The sequence below is a fragment of the Grus americana genome, assembly GCF_028858705.1.
Source record: "Grus americana isolate bGruAme1 chromosome 27 unlocalized genomic scaffold, bGruAme1.mat SUPER_27_unloc_1, whole genome shotgun sequence".
NCBI classification, from domain to species: domain Eukaryota; kingdom Metazoa; phylum Chordata; class Aves; order Gruiformes; family Gruidae; genus Grus; species Grus americana.
Window position 1 is genome coordinate 1,200,130 of NW_026561291.1, and position 17,951 is coordinate 1,218,080.

A 17,951-nucleotide genomic window follows, 5' to 3' on the forward strand; every position below is an offset into this window, starting at 1 on the left:
ATATGAGAGAAAAACCTCTGCAGACACCAAGGTCAGTGAAGAAGGAGGGGGAGGAGGTGCTCGAGGTGCCGGAGCAGTGATTCCCTTGCAGCCCATGGTGAAGACCACAATGATGCAGGTTGTCCCGCTGCCACCCATGGAGGACCACAGTGGAGCAGATATCCGCCCTGCAGCCCATGGAGCACCCCGCACCGTGGGAAGGACCCATGTTGGAGAAGTTCATGAAGGACTATCTCCTGTGGGAAGAGGAGTGTGAGGAGGAAGGAGTGACAGAGGCAACATGTGATGAACTGACCGTGACCTCCATTTCCCTAACCCCTGTGCTGCTGCGGAGGAAAAGGCAGAGAAAATTGGGAGTGAATTTGAGCCCAGGAATAAGGGAGGTTTCCAGAGAAGGTGTCTAAAGATTTGATTTTATTTCTCATTACCCCATTCTGATTTGATTGGCAATAAGTTAAATTAATCTCCCTGAGTTAAGTCTGTTTTGCCCATGACGGTAATTGGTGAGTGATCTCCCTGTCCTCATCCTGACCCACAAGCTTTTTGGTGTGTTTTCTCCCTCTGCCCTGTTGAGGAGGGGGAGTGGCAGAGCAGCTTGGTGGGCACCTGGTGGCTAGCCACAGTCCAACCACCACAGATGGATAGAGGCTTTCAGGAGACACGGGCTGGGAGGATCCAGAGTGAAGTTTCTTCAAAGTAAAGAGGCTACTTGGATGTATGGAGCTCCTCAATGGGGAAGGGGACAAGTTGGGTCAGCCCTTGTGCATGAGGGTTGAAGGAGAGGCCAGTAAGGGTGGCATCATAAATGGATAGGATGGGATGGGATAGGATGGGATAGGATGGGATAGGATGGGATAGGATAAGATAGGATAGGATGGGATAGGATGGGATAGGATGGGATAGGATAGGATGGGATAGGATGGGATAGGATGGGATAGGATGGGATGGGATAGGATGGGATAGGATGGGATAGGATGGGATAGGATAGGATAGGATGGGATAGGATAAGATAGGATAGGATAGGATAGGATGGGATAGGATGGGATAGGATAGGATAGGATAGGATAGGATAGGATAGGATAGTTCAGTTTGGAAGCACCTACAGTGATCATCTAGTCCAGCTGCCTGACCACTTCAGGGCTGACCAAAAATGAAAGCCTATTAGGAAGGGTATCGTCCAAATGCCTCTTCAACACTGACAGGCTTGGGGCATCAACCACCTTTCTAGGAAGCCTGTTCCAGTGTTTGACCACCCTCTCTCTAAAGAAATGCTTCCTAATGTCTAGTCTAAACCTCCTCTGATGCAGCTTCGAACCATTCCAGGCATCCTGGCACCGGATCACAGGGATCGGCACCTCCCTCTCCATGTCCCCTCCTCAGGAAGCTGTAGAGAGCAATCAGGTCACCCCTCAGCCTTCTTTTCTCCAAACTAGACAAACCCAAAGTCCTTTGCTGCTCCTCAGAGGACATGGTGTCCAGCCCTTTCACCAGCTGCGTTGCCCTCCTCTGGACACATCCAAGGACCTTCATATCCTTCTTAAATTATGGCACCCAGAATTTCACATAGGAAAGAAGAAGAAGGAAGAAGGAAAAAAAAAAAACAACAAAGCACCAAAAAAACCAACCCCAAAGTAATAAGTGATGCCAAAGCAATCACTCCCCAGCTTCCACAAGTACGCTGGTGCCCAGCCAGTCCCCAAGCAATGGCTATCCACTGAAAAAAGCCCTCCCCTCCATTTTTGTTGCTGAGCATGATGCTATATGACATGGAAGATCTGGTAAGTTTGGATCAGCTGTCCTTGCTGTGTCCCCTCCCAATTTCTTGTGCACTCTCAACCTGCTCACTCTAAGGGCAATGTGAGAAACAGAGACGGTCTCGATGCTGTGCAGACACTGCTCAGCAATAGCTACACATCTGGTGTGTTATCAACACGGTTTTGGTCCCCAGTCCAAAGCACAGCACCTTACAGGCTGCCATGAAGAGAATGAGCTCCCCCCCCCCAGCCCAGTACAATGGGTCACAGCTTTCTAGTGGGGAAGGAGGGCTGAGGTGGGAAGCCTGATCCTCCAAGGATGAAAAGACTGGAGCAAGGGAACGGCTGTCACGGTCTCTGTCCAAGATGTAGGGTGAAGACAGAAGAGAAGCTTGAGCTGGAGCCAGAAGGGAAAAGCTGGAGCAGGGACTTGCTCACTTCTGCCAGGAACAGGGGAGGGAAAGGTGTGTGTGTGTGGGGGGAGATCCAGGCGATGACCTTGTTTCAGCCCTCAGAAAGAGGAACTGCTCCCCTCACTCCAGCCTCTCCACCTCCCCTTGCAGCAGGATAAGCAAAGGCTTCTTATTCAATCCTGATACTTCAATAGTTCCCCACATAAGATCACCAAGGTGTTTATTTTCAAGGAAAAAGCAAACCCATGACATTTTCAACATTTTTTTTTTTAAACAATGATATTTCTCTCCAAGGACCTTTTGCTTTCTTCCCTTTGCCACTTCACAAGAGGACTCAGTGGCATGTGCTTTGGAAGAGCCAGCTGGTATCCAGAGCTTCCAAAGGAGCTAGAAGCATCTTTTGCCTGTGTCACCAAGGGAGCATGAGCTCTGGGTGCAGGCCAGGGCTTTCCTGAGCACTTTCCTGATGGCCTCCTTGACCTCCCTGTTCCGCAGGCTGTAGATGAGGGGATTGACCAGGGGCGTCAGGATGGTGTAGAAAAAGGAGAACACTTTGTTGAGCTGCCTCAGCGGGCCTGTTCTAGGTAGCATGTAGACAACAAAGAGGGTGCCATAGTAAACAGTGACAATGGAGAGGTGAGAGGAGCAGGTAGAGAAGGCCTTCTGTCTGCCCGTGCTGGACGGGATCCTCAGGATGGCAGCTATGATGCACACGTAGGAGGCCAGCGTGAACAGGAATGGAAACATTAGGTCCAGAAAGGCAAAGACAAACCCAATGAGCGTGAACACCTTGGTGTTACTGCAGGCAAGCTCCAGCAATGGGGTAAACTCACAGAAGAAGTGGTCAATTGCCTTGGGGCCACAGAACTGCAACTGGGATAAGAACACTGTGACTACCACCAGCAGCAGTGAACCCCCTAGCCAAGATGCAGCTGCCAGGTGTAAAGAGACCTTCCAGGTCATGAGGCTGGCATAGAGCAGAGGCTGGCATATGGCCAAGTACCGATCGTAGGACATGGCCGCCAGAAGGTAACACTCAGTAGTTGCAAGGGAAGCAAAGAAGTAGAACTGAGCCATGCAGCCGTGAGCAGAGATGCTGCTCTCCCCAGACAAGAAGCTGGCCAGCAGCCGTGGCAGGATGGTGGAGCTGTAGCAGGTCTCCAAGGAGGACAGATTGCCCAGGAAGAAGTACATGGGGGCGTGCAGATGCCGGTCTGCCACCACCAGCACAACAATGAGGATGTTCCCAATCATGGTGACTGAGTAGATCATAAGCAAGAGGAGAAAGAGCAGGTACTGGAGCGTGGGGACATCACGTATTCCCAGCAGCACAAAATCCATGGATGCTGTCCCACTGTCCCTTTCCCCTTCGGCCATGCAATGTTGTTTGTCTTTTATTTTCTCAGTTGTCACAAAGAGGGGCTACGAGAAAGAAACACATTTCAGCGTTTACCTTCCACGTTTTTTTGTGTAGGACATTTTTCTGTTCACGCTAGCTTTATGTATGTCATGCCTAGTGAAAGCATAAAATAAATGTTCTTCCTGATGGGTAGAGAACACTCATCCCACAGAGCCACTGCAGACTCTGGAGGTGAGCTGCTCAATGGAAGTTCTTCTTTCTCACTACAGAATAAATCCATGAAGTGCATTTGCTCACAGAGAAACAAACAACGTTCATATGCCACTGGGTATGCCCTGGAAAACATGTTATAGTCGTTGAGGATTGACATCCTTCTGCTCTCAGGAAAGAGAAAGTGTGCCAGAGAAAAGGAACCCCTCTCTCCAAAAAAGCCCACTGTGTGAAACGTCACGCCAGACACCACCCTTCCTCCAAAGCAAGGGATGGGCACATCGCAGGGTGAGTGGCCACAGCTCTCTGAAGCACTCACATGAGGAGGAAGGGATTCCTGCCCCACTCCTTCCCATCCACCCAACAGGCCAATTTCTTCCAATTGAGAAAGGGCACATCAGGCGTTACTGGCTCAGATGACCAATGGACTGTGCTGTGGGACTGCCAGAGAGATGCTAAAAACCACACTGTAGGTCAAAATGCAGCATAAAAAGTTAAAAGGAAGTGATCAAAAAAAAAAAAGATAGGGAAGGGGTAACTGGGAGTCAGCCAAGCCACATGGGAGAGGTTGTGCAGAGGAGAATAATGGGAAGGTTTAAGGAGACCAATCCAGACATTTTTCAGTGGTGCCCTGAAGAAAGGACACACTGAAATACAGGAAATTCCATTGAAAGATAGGGTGGTCAAACACTGGAACAGTTGCCCAAAAAGGTTACGAAGGGTCCACCCTTGTGAATATTAAAATCTAGACGGGACATGGTCCTGAGCCACTTGCTCTAGCTGCCCCTGCTTTTAGGAAGGGGGGAGGTGGACTGGATGATGTCCTGAAGTGGCTTCCAAGCCCAGCTGCTCTGTGATTCTGTGATTGAAAGCTGCTGGGCAGAACTATTTGCTTCACATTTGTCCTTCATCAGCAGTGGTTCCTGAGGTCTTGGGGGCTGCCTCCCTGCAAATCCCAGCCCAGCAGCAGGACCTCAGCATGGCCAGCTGTGCCTGTGGGGCTCCCTGAGAAAGTAGGACACTGAGCAGGTCATCCCCAGGGTGCCACGGGGTGAGGTGGGAGAGGATCAGGGTCAGGGCCATGGCCAATGCCAGGGACATGCCTCAGCACATGACTGGAGAAAGCTCACGCCCGAGAAACACACCTCTCTGCACAAGCCCTTCCCTCTAAGTGTCCCACACCCACCTCTGAGGCTGGAATGCGTTTCTTCCAGCGGTGGTAATCACAGGAAATGTCCTGAGAGTTTGCCCAAAGCTACTCAGAATAACTGACACTCCAGCCCTCTCCACCGCACGGGACTGAGGAAGCTGAGACTTGAAGAACAAAACCTACATGATTCTAATGCTGAGGGAGTGAGAAAACAAGCAAAACCCAGCAACAACGAAAAAGTAAAACAAACCCAGAGACAACCGAAATAGCCCCGTGAATGATGAAGTAAAGGGCACAGGCAGTCTGGCCCCATGCAGCTTGCCCAAATGCTCCCCCCAGCCAGCTCAGGTGGGAGAGTGTCCAGGGGCTGTCCCCCGGGTCTCACTGTGCCAGGGGCTCGGGGCTGTCTGGGAGAAGTGGGGAGCTGGGGTGGGAAGACGTGCAGGAAAGGACAAGGCTGAGACTCGGGTCTCTACACCCTCATTTCTTCTGTTCAAAGACGCAGCAGATTGACTAATAAGGCCCAGCCTTCACTCCCCCTCAGCACATCCACACAAACCTGCAGTCCTTGTCATGAAGGGGTGGCATCTGCTCTGATGTCAATGAAGTCCAGGGTCAAGGTCTTAGCTTCTGCCTTTTCCCTACCATTTCTTCACTTCTTGGACCTCACTGCAAGCCCCGAACCAGGGCTCATTCCTGACTCTGCCCTTGCCCTCTCCTCCCAGCAGCTCTGATGGTGAGTCTCCAGCAGCACCTGAAAGCTCCCAGCTCTCTGAAGCGTCCCAGGGTTTATAGCAGAAAGGAGACTCTGAAGGTTCCTACTGCCGCGTGTCCCTCCTGAGGATCTGCAGGGAGTAAAAACAATGTAATTGACCCCCTGGTGGGATGGAAGCTCTGAGCTGGTGGAAACTATCAACAGCTCCAGGCAGTGCTGACAACCCAACAGCTTGACGTAAACTGAGGCAGGGCAACTGAACCAGGGGCATCTCTGAATTTGGTGAACAGGAAAGTCCCCAGAAACGGTATTCGCCTCACTTCCCTTCAGATGACTGCATCTTCATCAACTCACACAGAATTAGAAAGCCTCAGACCTTCTGAGGCAGAGGGGCCGGGCTTGTGTGGAGCTGAAGGCAGCAGAGCGTTCGGCATGTCCCTCAGATAGGATTCCTCTCTCCAGCACAAGAGGTGCACGGGGGCCTCCCTTGCTCCTTTGCTAGCCAAGGGGAGCAAGCGGGCATGACTCCTTCCAGTCCTGTTGGACATGCAGTGTGGGAGAACCATCTTCTCTGCCTCTGCCTGGGCTGGAAAGGCAGGAGAGGGAGGCCCAGTGGACACAGACATTTGTGCTGTTGCTCCTACGGACAAGAGATCCCAGCGTATCCTGGGAGCCTCACACTGAAATGTAAGTGCTGGGGATCCAAGTCTAAGCTGCACAGATGCACTCCTCATCCTGTTGGTGATGGTCAAGGAAGAGGGGGAACGCTCTTGCCAGCACAGTTTACCTTCTTTCTTTGGACACTGAATGCTTTTGGTATGTTTCTCTGCTCCATGCAGAGACTGCAGATACCCAAAGGCATCAGCAGTGGCCCCAGGAACCCATGCCCAGGCTATCCCACCCCACTCCCGTCTAGTGACTCCCCTCTGTATGGTGTTTTGGTGTTTACCCTCCAGCTGGACCCCTCCCTTCCCATCTAATTCAGTTGCCAAGGAAGCCCTCGGTGGGCCGCGTCAGCTCACTGCTTTGGCAACGTGGCTGCACCGGTTGCGCTCATTGTGCATGGTGGCAATGGGGACAAGCTTCTTTCCTGCTCTCGCCTCCCACCTGGCTGTCTCCTCTGCAGGAAAGTCCACCTGATGAGCTACAGGCCTGAGAAACTGGCATCTGCTCCCACTCAGCAAACCAGGTTCTTTGCGAGGAACACTCTGACCGCATGATGCATGGAAACAAGTTTTGTTTAATCACACCTGTAATTTTGATTTGAGGTACTCATTTAAGGTGACACTTGTTCCTTCAGTGTCAGAATATTTTTTTTTTTTTTGCTATACTTGACATGTTATAGCAAATAATATATATATATACACACACACATACATATTTATAAAGAATATACTTGGTTATGTTATATTCTTTGTTATGTTTCTGGTCTCTAAATATTCACTGTCATGACACCAGGCATCCCCAACTGTCAGGAGGAAACACAAGGACTGAAGCCAGCTCCGACCTCTCACAGTCTTTCAACTCTTTTAAGAGAGCCTTGATCTTTAATAGCCCAAAGTTGGGCTAAGCCACACATGCACCTCCTGGTTAGTCTGTCAGGTGCCCAGGAGCTGCACAAAACGATTTGTTGTGTTAAAACATTCTCAAGGTATTTGACACACACCCATGATTATTTTATGTAGCTGATGGGGAGGGATGGGGAGGAGGAAATTCAGCCCTCCTGCTCCCCAGTTTCTCTTGAATAAACTATAATTCTGTGCCCTTGCACATCACTACTGACATGCAAAAGAGCAGCTCAGCTCCCTCCCTCACACGGCCACAGGGTGTGGGATGTCGCCAAGTGCTCACAGATGCTTGGAGGGACTTGAGGCTGTAGCTCCAGCCTTTCCCATCTCCACACTCAGAGATTTGTCTCTGGGAGATACTACAGCTGGGAAGAGCGCTGTGCTCCAGGATGGCCAGACTGCAGGAGACACAAACATTGACAATGCCACTCGTCCCTGCTTCCATCCCCTTCCCATCACTGGCAGTGTAAGGGATTTGTCTTGGTGGACATCCCCAGAGGTGTGTGTGGCCTTTGAAAGGCCACGAGCCATCACTGAATCCCTGTGGAAATGCCTGAGGCCTGGGAGGGGGTTAGCTCACATCCCCTGCACCACCAAAAATGGAGGGATCAGCCACAAGCTGTTGCTGGGAGCTTCCTCTGGACCTTGCTTCAGAGAGGCTGGATCCCGCAGGGAGTGACTCCTCCTCAGACAAACAGATCAAAGCTGAAAGAGGAATTCACTCACTGCTTCCCATTGCCAGCCAGATGTCCAGTCACTTTCTAAGGAAGTAGGGCTTCAGCATGCGTGACTGTTATTTGGGCACAGGATCATCATAACCATGAACTACTTCTCCTTCCTTCCTTCCTTCCTTCCTTCCTTCCTTCCTTCCTTCCTTCCTTCCTTCCCCTGAGCTTTTCTTGCTGAGCATGATGTCATATGGTACGGAACATCCCTTTGGTCAGTTTTGGTCAGCTTCCCAGCTAGGTCCCCTCCAAGGGGATCTATGAATCAAGCTGGCCCTACCCAATCAAAACTTTTCCGTACTGTAGAAGGGGATAAAGTCCCCGTAGTGCACATAAAAAATATGCTGTGGAAGACAGTCGGGGTTACTCCTGCCTCGGGCAAAGGCAAACCCATCCGTAGGATTGCTTTTGCTCAACGACCTGGGTGTACTTGGTGGGTGATGCAGGAGGATCGAGAATTCTGATGTATACCTCAAGGGGATTTGATTTTGGGTGAGAATAACCAATGTCTTGAATTGTATGATGCTAATTGCTGTATAATACCAGATGTCACCACTACTATGGTGGCTCTATGCCCTATCAACAGGATTACAGTAACAATCACCCAGATTAATGAAGAATGAATTTTGATGAAACTGAGCAAAGTGCCACGATGATAGATCCGGACAAGTGCAGTGGTGATCGAACCAGAACTGGCTTCAGCATGCAACAATCTCTGCCACTGTGAAGGATGACAGAGGGAGCCTGAAGTCATGGTCTGCATGAACTCAATGGACATTTAATGAACATTTATGGACATTTTACAGATATTTCACAGGAGTCGTCCATTGACTAATGATATCTGTGTGTACATCTCAAAGGACAGGAAAAGTGGTGGTGATTAATTGCAGCATATTGGAAAGTGTGAGACCTGGGCATGATGTAAATGGTATAGCATAAGCGGTGGATGCTGTCCTGGTTTTGCAGGGATAGAGATAATTTTCTTTCTAGCAGCTGGTGTAGAGCTGTGTTTAGGTTTAGGATGAGAACAATGTTGATAACACACCAATATTTTAGTTGTTGCCAAGCAGTCAAGGACTTTTCAGCTTCTCATAGTGGCCTGCCAACGAGATGGCAGGGGACACTCAAGAAGCTGCGAGGGGGTGCAGCCAGGACAGCTGACCCAAACTGGCCAAAGGGATATTCCATACTGTATGATGTCGCGCTCTGTATATAATGGGGGGGTGGGCCAGGAGGCAGCGTGGCTCGGGAACTAGCTGAGCATTGGTCCGGGTGGTGAGAAATTGTGCTGTGCATCACTTGTTTGTATATTCGTCTATAATTATTGTTCTTGTAGTTGTTGTTATGACTACTACTATTATTATTGTCATTCTTTTATGTCCTATTAAACTGTCTTTATCTCAGCTCACAAGTTTTACCTTTTTTCTTTTCCATTCTCTCCCCATCCTAGTGGGGGGAGTGAGCAACTGGCTGTGTGGTTGTTTCAGCTGTCTGCCAGGTTAAACCACGACAATCCCATAGTATGTGATCCCAGCCTTTTTTTTTTTTTTTTTTAATCATCATAATTGTCATTATTGCTGTTTGACTCTTCTTCACGGTTATTATGTTTTATGGAGAAATGTTTGCATAGGCGTCACTACATGTGAGGCACATAATACTTTGTGTCGCCCGGCGCCCTTATGAAAGTGTGTCTAAGACTGGCTCAGAGCTGGCCTATCTCATGGCATCTCTGCAATAAAATGGGATCTCCTGGTGCAGTGCTTTCAGGCTGGGCTCTTCCTCCAAAGAGGCCTGAGGAACTGCACCCCTCAAGTCCCTCTTCCTCCATGTGTTGGAGAGTACAAAGCTCAATGGTTGTGAGCTTCTGGAGACCTAGGACTGGATTCAGGAGTCACCAGTTGGTGTCTGGTGACAGTGAAGATGGTGAGTGTCAATGAGGCATGTAGCCAGGGCTTTCCCACAGGTGACCTTGAAGACACCAGTCCTCCAGGAGGGACATCTGGAGCTGCCCGGAGAGCATGGTGGTTCTCTAGGGACAGCATGTTCCTGAGGTGGTGTGGAGGTGGAAGAAGGCTGCAAAGAGAGGGTTTGGGGCCTAAACTAGAGGGGATGTGCAGACCTCCTCTGGGCACTCTCCAGATACTCCCCACCTGTCTCCAGCAGGGATTCCCACAGAGGGACACAGTGGTCCAGATGTGGTCACACCAGGGCTCGGTGAAGCCAGGCAAAAACTCAAGATGTCTGGGTGGCCATGCTCCTCTTAATGCAGCCCCACATGCAGCTGGCCTTGGTCGTGGTGAGCACGTACCACTGGCTTGTAGGATGTTCCTTGTAGCACCCAGGCCCTTCTCCTTGTGGTGAGTGCTCAGTGCCAGGACCCAGCCTGCCCTGATGTGTGGGGTTACTCCTCTCCCCAGTGCAGAACTGGCCATTTCTCCTGGTATACTTTAAGAGGTGTCTGTTAGCGTATCTCTCCCACAGTTCCTCAAGGTGCCCCTGGACTGAAGTTCCATTTGGTCAGCTGTTCATGTTTGTTTGCAGGTGGCTCACCCTGATGGTGGTGTCTATCACTAGGTAACAGCATGAGGAGTTGCAGGGCTCTACAGACAATAAAAGGAGTTACTGGGTTTAATTGCTGAGCCAGGTGGGAATTACCATGACAACCACCTCTGAAACACCAAAGGAGGGTACAAAGCCAGCAAAGCCAGGGCCAGTGGAAGAAGAGTGAATGAGGGTTGGGCTGTTTCTGTGCTAGGCTGTGTTAGTGGAAAATGTATACCTGTACAGGCACACAGACAACATGGATCCCTCCAGGAACTGGTCTTAGACCCCTCTGTCTATCGAGGAGGTGACTCCAGGATACCCTCACCCCCACGCACAGACAAGTACACATGCACACCAATGGTGCTCTGCAGCACAGAATCACAGAACCACTGAGGCTGGAAGGCAGCCACCTTCCACCTTCTCTGTCCTTCCTCTTCAGGCTCGACTTTAGGCAGAAGCGCCTTTCTCGTCCATGCCAGCTTCCTGCCACCTTTTCTTGACTTCCTGCATGTCAGGGTGGACAGTTCTGGAGCCTGAAGAGGAGATCCTTGACCATCGAACAGCTCACGGCACCCCCTCTTCTCTGCAGGGCCATATCCTATGGGATTCTTCCAAGCAGGTTCCTCACCAGGCCAAAACCTGCTCTCTTGAAGTCCTGTTCTTTGCCTTGTTCCCATCTTTCAGGAGCCTCAACTCTTCCTTCTCACCCTTGACTTTTTACATCCTGACCAGCTCTTCCTTGTTTGTAAGTGGTGTGGGTTAACACCAGTAAGAAATTAGGCACCACACTGCAGCTCACTCACCATCCTCCCCCACAACCAGGGGGATGGAGCAAAAGGGAAGGAAAAGTAAAAGCAAGAAAACTTGGGGGTGAAGATAAAAATTGTTTAATAAGAGCATGGGAAGTGGAAGAAGGACAACAAAATAAAAAAAAGTGATGCAAAGGCAATTACTCCCCACCTCACGCAGGCAGACAGCAATAAGGTCTCCCATCAGCCTCCTCCTCTCCAGGCTAAACAACCCCAGTTCCCTCAGCCGCTCCTCATAAGACTTTGCTCCAGTCTCTCTACCAGCTTTGCTGCTCTTCTCTGGACGTGCTCCAGCTCCTCAATGTCCTTCTTGTACTGAGAGGCACAAAAATGAACATGTGCACTCGAGGTGCAGCCTCACCAGAGCTGCGTACAGGGGCACAATCATTTCCCTACTCCTGCTGGCCACACTATTTCTGATACAAGCCAGGATGCTCTTGGCCTTCTTGCCCACCCGGGCACACTGCTGGCTCATGTTCAGCCAGCTGGCAACCAGCACACCCAGGTCCTTCTCCACCAGGCAGCTTTCCAGCCCCTCTTCCCCAAGCCTGTAGTGTTGCCTGGGGTTGTTGTGACCCAAGTGCAGGACCCGGCACTTGGCCTTGTTGAACCTCATACAGATGGCCTCTGCTCATTGATCCAGCCTGTCCAGATCCCTCTGCAGAGCCTTTATACCCTCAAGCAGATCCACACTCCCACCCAACTTGGTGTCATCTGCAAACTTACTGGGAGTCCACTTGATCCCCTCGTCCAGATCATTCATGAAGACATTAAGGAGAACTGGCCCCAGTACTGAGCCCTGGCGAATTCCGCCAACTGGTATGAACTCCATTCACCACAACCCTTTGGGCCCTGCCATCCAGGCAGTTTTTTACCCAGCGAAGAACATACCCACAAACTCCATGAGCAGCCAGTTTCTCCAGGACAATGCTCTGGGATATGGTGTCTAGGTAGACAACATCCACAGTCTTGCCCTCATCCACTAAGTGGCTCACCTTGTCATACAAGGATATAAGGGGAGTCAAGAAGCACCTGCCTTTCATGAACACATGATGACTGAGCCTGATTGCTTATCTTGTATGTGCTATGGGAGGGCACTCAAGATGATTTCATCCATAAATATAACAGGGATAAAAGGAGCCTTCGCATATAAACCTTTGTCTGGTCAATATGCTGGTCTGGACATGCCCTGCGCCTGAACTCAACCATCTGATGTGTCTCCTCGTTCAGCTCCATTTCTAACTCTGTTCCTGGCTGGGGGGCTCTCTATGCTGTGTGCGTGCATGTGCCAGGAGCAGCTCTACGTGCCAGCAAGGGGAGTCAGACCAGCTGTCACAGAGGCCCATGTGTCTGTGCTGCCGGCTGCGGAGTGAGTGAGGTTACACGCGTCAGTGTGCAATTGGTGGTGAAGATCAAGCTGGAGTCGCTGGTGCAAAGGTGAAGTGACCTGGGAGCCAAGGCTGTGTGAGCCACTCCGATGGTGAGACCATGGAGAGGCTGGTTCTGGAGGAGCAGGGGAGTTCAGTGCCAGCTGCTGTAGAGTCTGCGAGTTGACTGAGAGACTTCATTCTGAGTGTGTGGGGGGTGTGTGCACGTGCACATGTGCTGGCATTTCTGTGTGCATGTGTGTGGGGGATGGCGTGGCATGGAGCTGCAGCAGTCTCACCTCTGTCGGGCTGCTGGATTTGGCTCCTGGAGGGATCCATGTTGTCTGTGTGTCTACACAGCTATACATTTTCCACTAATATCACCATGCGTCAAACAGCCCCACCCTCATTTCTCCTTTCTCTACTGACCCTGGTTTGGTTTGTTTTGTACCCTCCTTTGGTGTTTTGCAGACTCTCTTCATGGCAATTCCTACCTGGGTCTGTAGAGATCTGCAACTCCTCATGCTGTTCTCTTGTGAGACTACACCACCATCAGGGTGAGCCACCCGCACACAAACAGTAACCGCTGACCAAATGGAGCTTCAGTCCAGAGGGACCTGGAGAAACTCGGGGATTTGGCCAAAAGAAACCTCGTGACGTTGACAAGGAGAATTGGCCAGTCTGGCCTCAGGGAGAAGAACCAACCTGTACATCAGGGCTAGCTGGGACCTGCTGTGCTGAGGAGGGACTCTGAGGAGGAGAAGGGCCTGGCAACTGCGAGGGACACCATCCGAGCCAGGGGTTTCTGCTGACTGTGAAGAAGGCCACTTGCATACGGGGCTGCGTTAGGATGAGCATGGTCCCCCAGAGCAGGGCAGTTCTTCTGGCCCTTGACACCGCACTGGTAGGGACCCCCACACATGGCTTTGTCCCAGTTCTCGGCTCCCTCTTTTGCTGGAGCTGGGAGGAGCTGGAGAGTGGCCAGAGGAGATGTGGCCAGGTGGAGTTTGGGGCCTTAAGCAGATGGGCTGTGTGGAGGGGCTGAGAGACCTGGGCTTCTTTGGCCCCTTTGCCCAGTGGTGGAGAGGCTCAGGGCAGTCTAGGAGTAGCCTGAGACTGCTTGAAAGGTGGTTTCAGAGATGGTGGAACTTTTCTTAAATCTGGGAAACATCATGAGATGCCACCAAGTGCATCTTGGGAGGTTGAGATGGGACACGAGGAGAAAGAAATGTCCCTACAAGCGCAGTTCTATGGTACAAGAGGCCACCCAGCAAGAGTCTGGATTAGCCAGAGCTTTGCCTTTCAATGAAGAGTCTGCGAGGATGGAGAGATATCAGTAAGGGTAGGAAGACGCTCAGATGAGACCCAAGTTGGTGAGCAGGCTGGGTGTCAAGAGCCTGCAGGGAAAGAGGTGCAGGTGTGGGACACTGTAGGACATGCTGTGGTGGAGACATCTGGGGGCAGTGGCAAGGCTGAAAGCCCCCAACACAGCCAAGGCCTTGGTCTGCTGGGCTGTGGCTGTTCTCTCTGCAGGTGATGCCTGTGAGGAGACATCTTCTCATTAGAGCACCAGGACTTCATCGCCCCCTTGTCACAACCTGTGAGCCTGAGAAGGAGTGTGTGGTAGTCCTGCTCTAGGCATTGCACATCCCCACATCACACTGGCCCAGGAAGAGCCCTGAGACACGTGTGAGGGACAGGATGTCCCCTCCCAGGGGCTGGGGGTCAGGGCTTGGCCCTTTGGCTCGATGAAACACACCCAGGATTACTCAGCATCAGAGCCACCTTGCCATTGCCTTTGCCTACCTGTCATCACTGCCTCCACTTGCCTGCTCTAACCAGCCCCAGAGTTGCTTTGTCAGGGATGGCCCTCAGGGGGACCCATTAATGCTCCAAGAAACTGTGGAGTTTGCATTGGACTTTGATTTCTTGAGAGGTTTCATCAGCTTCCTCTCAGGGTCTGAGCTTCATGGACTCATCCCCAAACCCACCAGAGGGGTCATTAACATGCCGCCTTGGGCTGGGCCTCTGCTGCTGGTCTCCTGGGACAAAGGGAGCTCATGGCAAGTGGGCTGTGCTGCAGAGAGACATCTCTGCCCAGGAGCAGCTCCTCTGCAGAGCGCAGCAGGGCTGAGGGCTCTGCCTGCAGGCACCGAGGGGAGAACAGCGAGGCAGAGAGAGCTTAAAGGCAGTTGGAAATGGGAGGCTTGCTGAGAGCTCAGGGAAGGAGAAATCTTCAGAGCCCTTGACACGGTAAGTCTCTGGCTGCAGGGCAATGCCGATGCGGTTCCTGGAGGCATCTCCTCAAGCTGGCAGAGCCCACAGCTCCTGGGATGTGCCAGGTGGACTCCCTGTGCAGAGGCAAGTTTGAGTGGCTGTGAATGCAGGTGTGCAGGCAGGGGTGCGCAGTTGTGTCCTGCAGAGCAGGGTCCCTGCAGCCCAGGGGCTGTGTGCCAGGGCAGGGACTCTGCCGCCTGCCAGGGTCAGCCCTCAGCCTGCCCGGGGAGCTGCCCAGGGCACTGCAGGGAGAAGCTGTGGGTGGAAGGAGCGACCCGCTGGAAGGGCAGGGCAGGGTCCTTCTGCTCTTGAGAGGGTGCGTTGTTTGTGAGGGCTGATTACAGCTTGAGATCGCCCCTGGGACATTTGCCATGGCACTTCTCAAGGAGCATTGAGGTCCCCTTGGGCAGTGCCCTGCTGCCAGGAGGGGTCTGCAGGGCAGAGCTGAGCACAGAGAGGGTGGGATGGGCTCTGTGAGCAGGGACAGGGAGGAGAGGTGTGGGCAGAGCACCAGCTCCTGGCAGGGACAGCTCCAGGCAGCAGAGACATGGGCAGGGAGTGGGAGGAAACTGCAGCCAAGCCCTGGGCTAGGCTGCCTTCAGGCTGCTCTCTTGTGGTCCCTCACTCTAGATGTCTGCTGGGCGTTGTCTGCTGAGCAATGAGCTGACTCTGCCTTTAGGACATCCCATCTTCAGGACATCTGACTGTCTGCTTTGCCTGTGCTGCTGGGCTTGGGAGCTGCCCCAGAAGAGCACGGCTGTGCTGTAGGATCCCAGGGAGTGCTGAGCTTTCCCTTGGAGGTCAGTTCTCTCCTCTCAGAGGCCTTTGCTTCTCTGAGAGGGGCTGTGTCCTTCTCTCTCCATCACAACTCCACCTCTGGGCTGGGAAAGAGAAGAGTTTGCAGATCTGCCCTTTGAATCATGACTCCCCTGCTCTCGTTAGTGTCTTTTTGGGGGGATTATTTAAAAGTAATTTCTGTTTGGCATCATCTTCAAGGCAGCAGAAGCAATAGTGCAGGTCAGGTGCATAACAGTCTAATGGACACTGCATCTCTCCAGACTCTGCACTAAGCTACAAAGAGCTGAGCCTTTTTGCCTGAACTGTCTCAAGACTCTTCCCATTTTCCATTATGAAATGAGCATTTCTAACCCTCAGAAGAATACTCCCCAGATGTGATTGTGGAAAATGAAAACACAGAAAACACTTATATTAACATGCTAAGCCTCTCTTCTGCAGCCCACACTCTTCTGAGTTGTGAGATCAGAGATTGAATTTTTCCAGTAAATGTGGATTGCATCTGACATGGGTTTAAAACATTGGAGCTGTCACAAACCAGCTCCATGTACCCACTACAGCTGAGCACAGCTGACTCCTCAGCTCCTCACAACACACTCAGCCAGCACAAACCAGAGAAAGAAAATGCATTTCAACTGGGGGGTGTTTCTATGAAAAAGAGAGTGGTTTTGCTCAGTGGATTCTGTCCTAACTTTTCCCTGTCCTTTCGTTATTAGAACTGGCCCCCATGCCAAGAAACAGCAAATGTCCAACGGCAGCTCCATCACTGAGTTCCTCCTCCTGGCATTCGCAGACACACGGGAGCTGCAGCTCTTGCACTTCTGGCTCTTCCTGGGCATCTACCTGGCTGCTCTCCTGGGCAATGGCCTCATCATCACTGCCATAGCCTGCGACCACCACCTCCACACCCCCATGTACTTCTTCCTCCTCAACCTCTCCATCCTCGACCTTGGTACCATCTCTATCACGGTCCCTAAAGTGATGGCCAACTCACTCTCAGACAACAGGTCCATCTCTAATGCAGGATGCGCTGCTCAAGTATTTCTATTTTTCTTCGTGCTTGGAGCTGAGTACGCACTTCTCACTGTCATGGCCTACGATCGCTACATTGCCATCTGCCTACCCCTGCACTACGGGACCCTCCTGGGCAGCAGAGCTTGTGTCCACATGGCAGCAGCTGCCTGGGGCAGTGGGTTTCTCAATGCTGTGCTGCACACGGCCAATACATTTTCTATACCACTCTGCCATGGTAATGCTGTAGAACAGTTCTTCTGTGACGTTCCCCAGATCCTCAAGCTCTCCTGCTCAGACACCTACCTCAGGGAAGTTGGGCTTCTTATATTAAGCTGTTTTTTAGGTTTTGGCTGTTTTGTTTTCATTGTGCTGTCCTATGTGCAGATCTTCAGGGCTGTGCTGAGGATCCCCTCTGAGCAGGGACGGCACAAAGCCTTTTCCACGTGCCTCCCTCACCTGGCCGTGGTCTCCCTCCTTGTCAGCACAGGCATATTTTCCTACCTGAAACCCCCCTCCATCTCTTCCCCATCCCTGGACCTGGTGGTGGCAGTTCTGTACTCGGTGGTGCCTCCAGCAGTGAACCCCCTCATCTACAGCATGAGGAACCAGGAAATCATAGATGCCCTGTGGAAACTATTTGAATACAATCTACTTCAGATCAAGAAGACCCCCATTATCCCACCAGGGCTCCCTCTGTATTTCAGGAAAAGCCAGGAGTAGCTTTTCTTCATATGGGTCTGTATTTTTTTGTGTGCTTCTTTTCTTCTTAGGTTTTTTGTTTATTTTATACCTGTGATATTAGTATTCTTAGCCTGTTACCTCTTTTTACTTGACCCAAACACCTCATGTACATATGGGTCCAGGCTGCCTGTTTAGATAAACTCCATGGAGAAAGCAGTGGGAAGTTAATTCTCTCAGCTCCCATCTGTGCAACATCTCCTCTGGAGCTGGGGGAGCAGCCCCAGCATGCAGGAGGGTTCAGGAGCCAAATGCCCAGCTGCCCCATGGAGTAGCAGCCTGGGTTGCCCTTGGGGCTGCCCCTCGCTGCCTCAGCGGGCACTCCCTCTCTGCTGCCTTCACGTCGGGGCTGCTGCTGCCCTGGAGCCATGGCCAAGGCCAGCAGCAGGAGATGGCCTCGACAGGGCTGCTCTCTCCTCCCTTCCACACTGTCCTGCTGTGTCCTGGCATTGCTGTTACCCCCAAGGTCTTGTGTACCTTATCAGCTTATCTGCCTGGTGCTGTCCCACCTG

The 17,951-nt window shown here is 51.7% G+C and overlaps 2 protein-coding genes across 2 annotated transcripts; one reads left to right on the plus strand and one right to left on the minus strand.

Annotated features, from left to right (window-relative positions):
- Positions 1-2,554: 2,554 nt before the first annotated feature.
- On the minus strand, positions 2,555-3,544 carry LOC129200054 (olfactory receptor 1013-like). Its single transcript, XM_054811309.1, has one exon. It carries the CDS (start codon positions 3,542-3,544, stop codon positions 2,555-2,557), a length of 990 nt encoding a protein of 329 aa, XP_054667284.1.
- Positions 3,545-16,449: 12,905 nt separating this feature from the next.
- LOC129200055 (olfactory receptor 14A16-like) lies at positions 16,450-17,421 on the plus strand (the record flags this gene model as incomplete). Its single annotated transcript, XM_054811310.1, has 1 exon — positions 16,450-17,421. A coding segment is annotated over one exon (972 nt), but the record flags the coding sequence as incomplete, so codon positions are not given.
- Between the last annotated feature and the right edge of the window lie 530 nt (positions 17,422-17,951).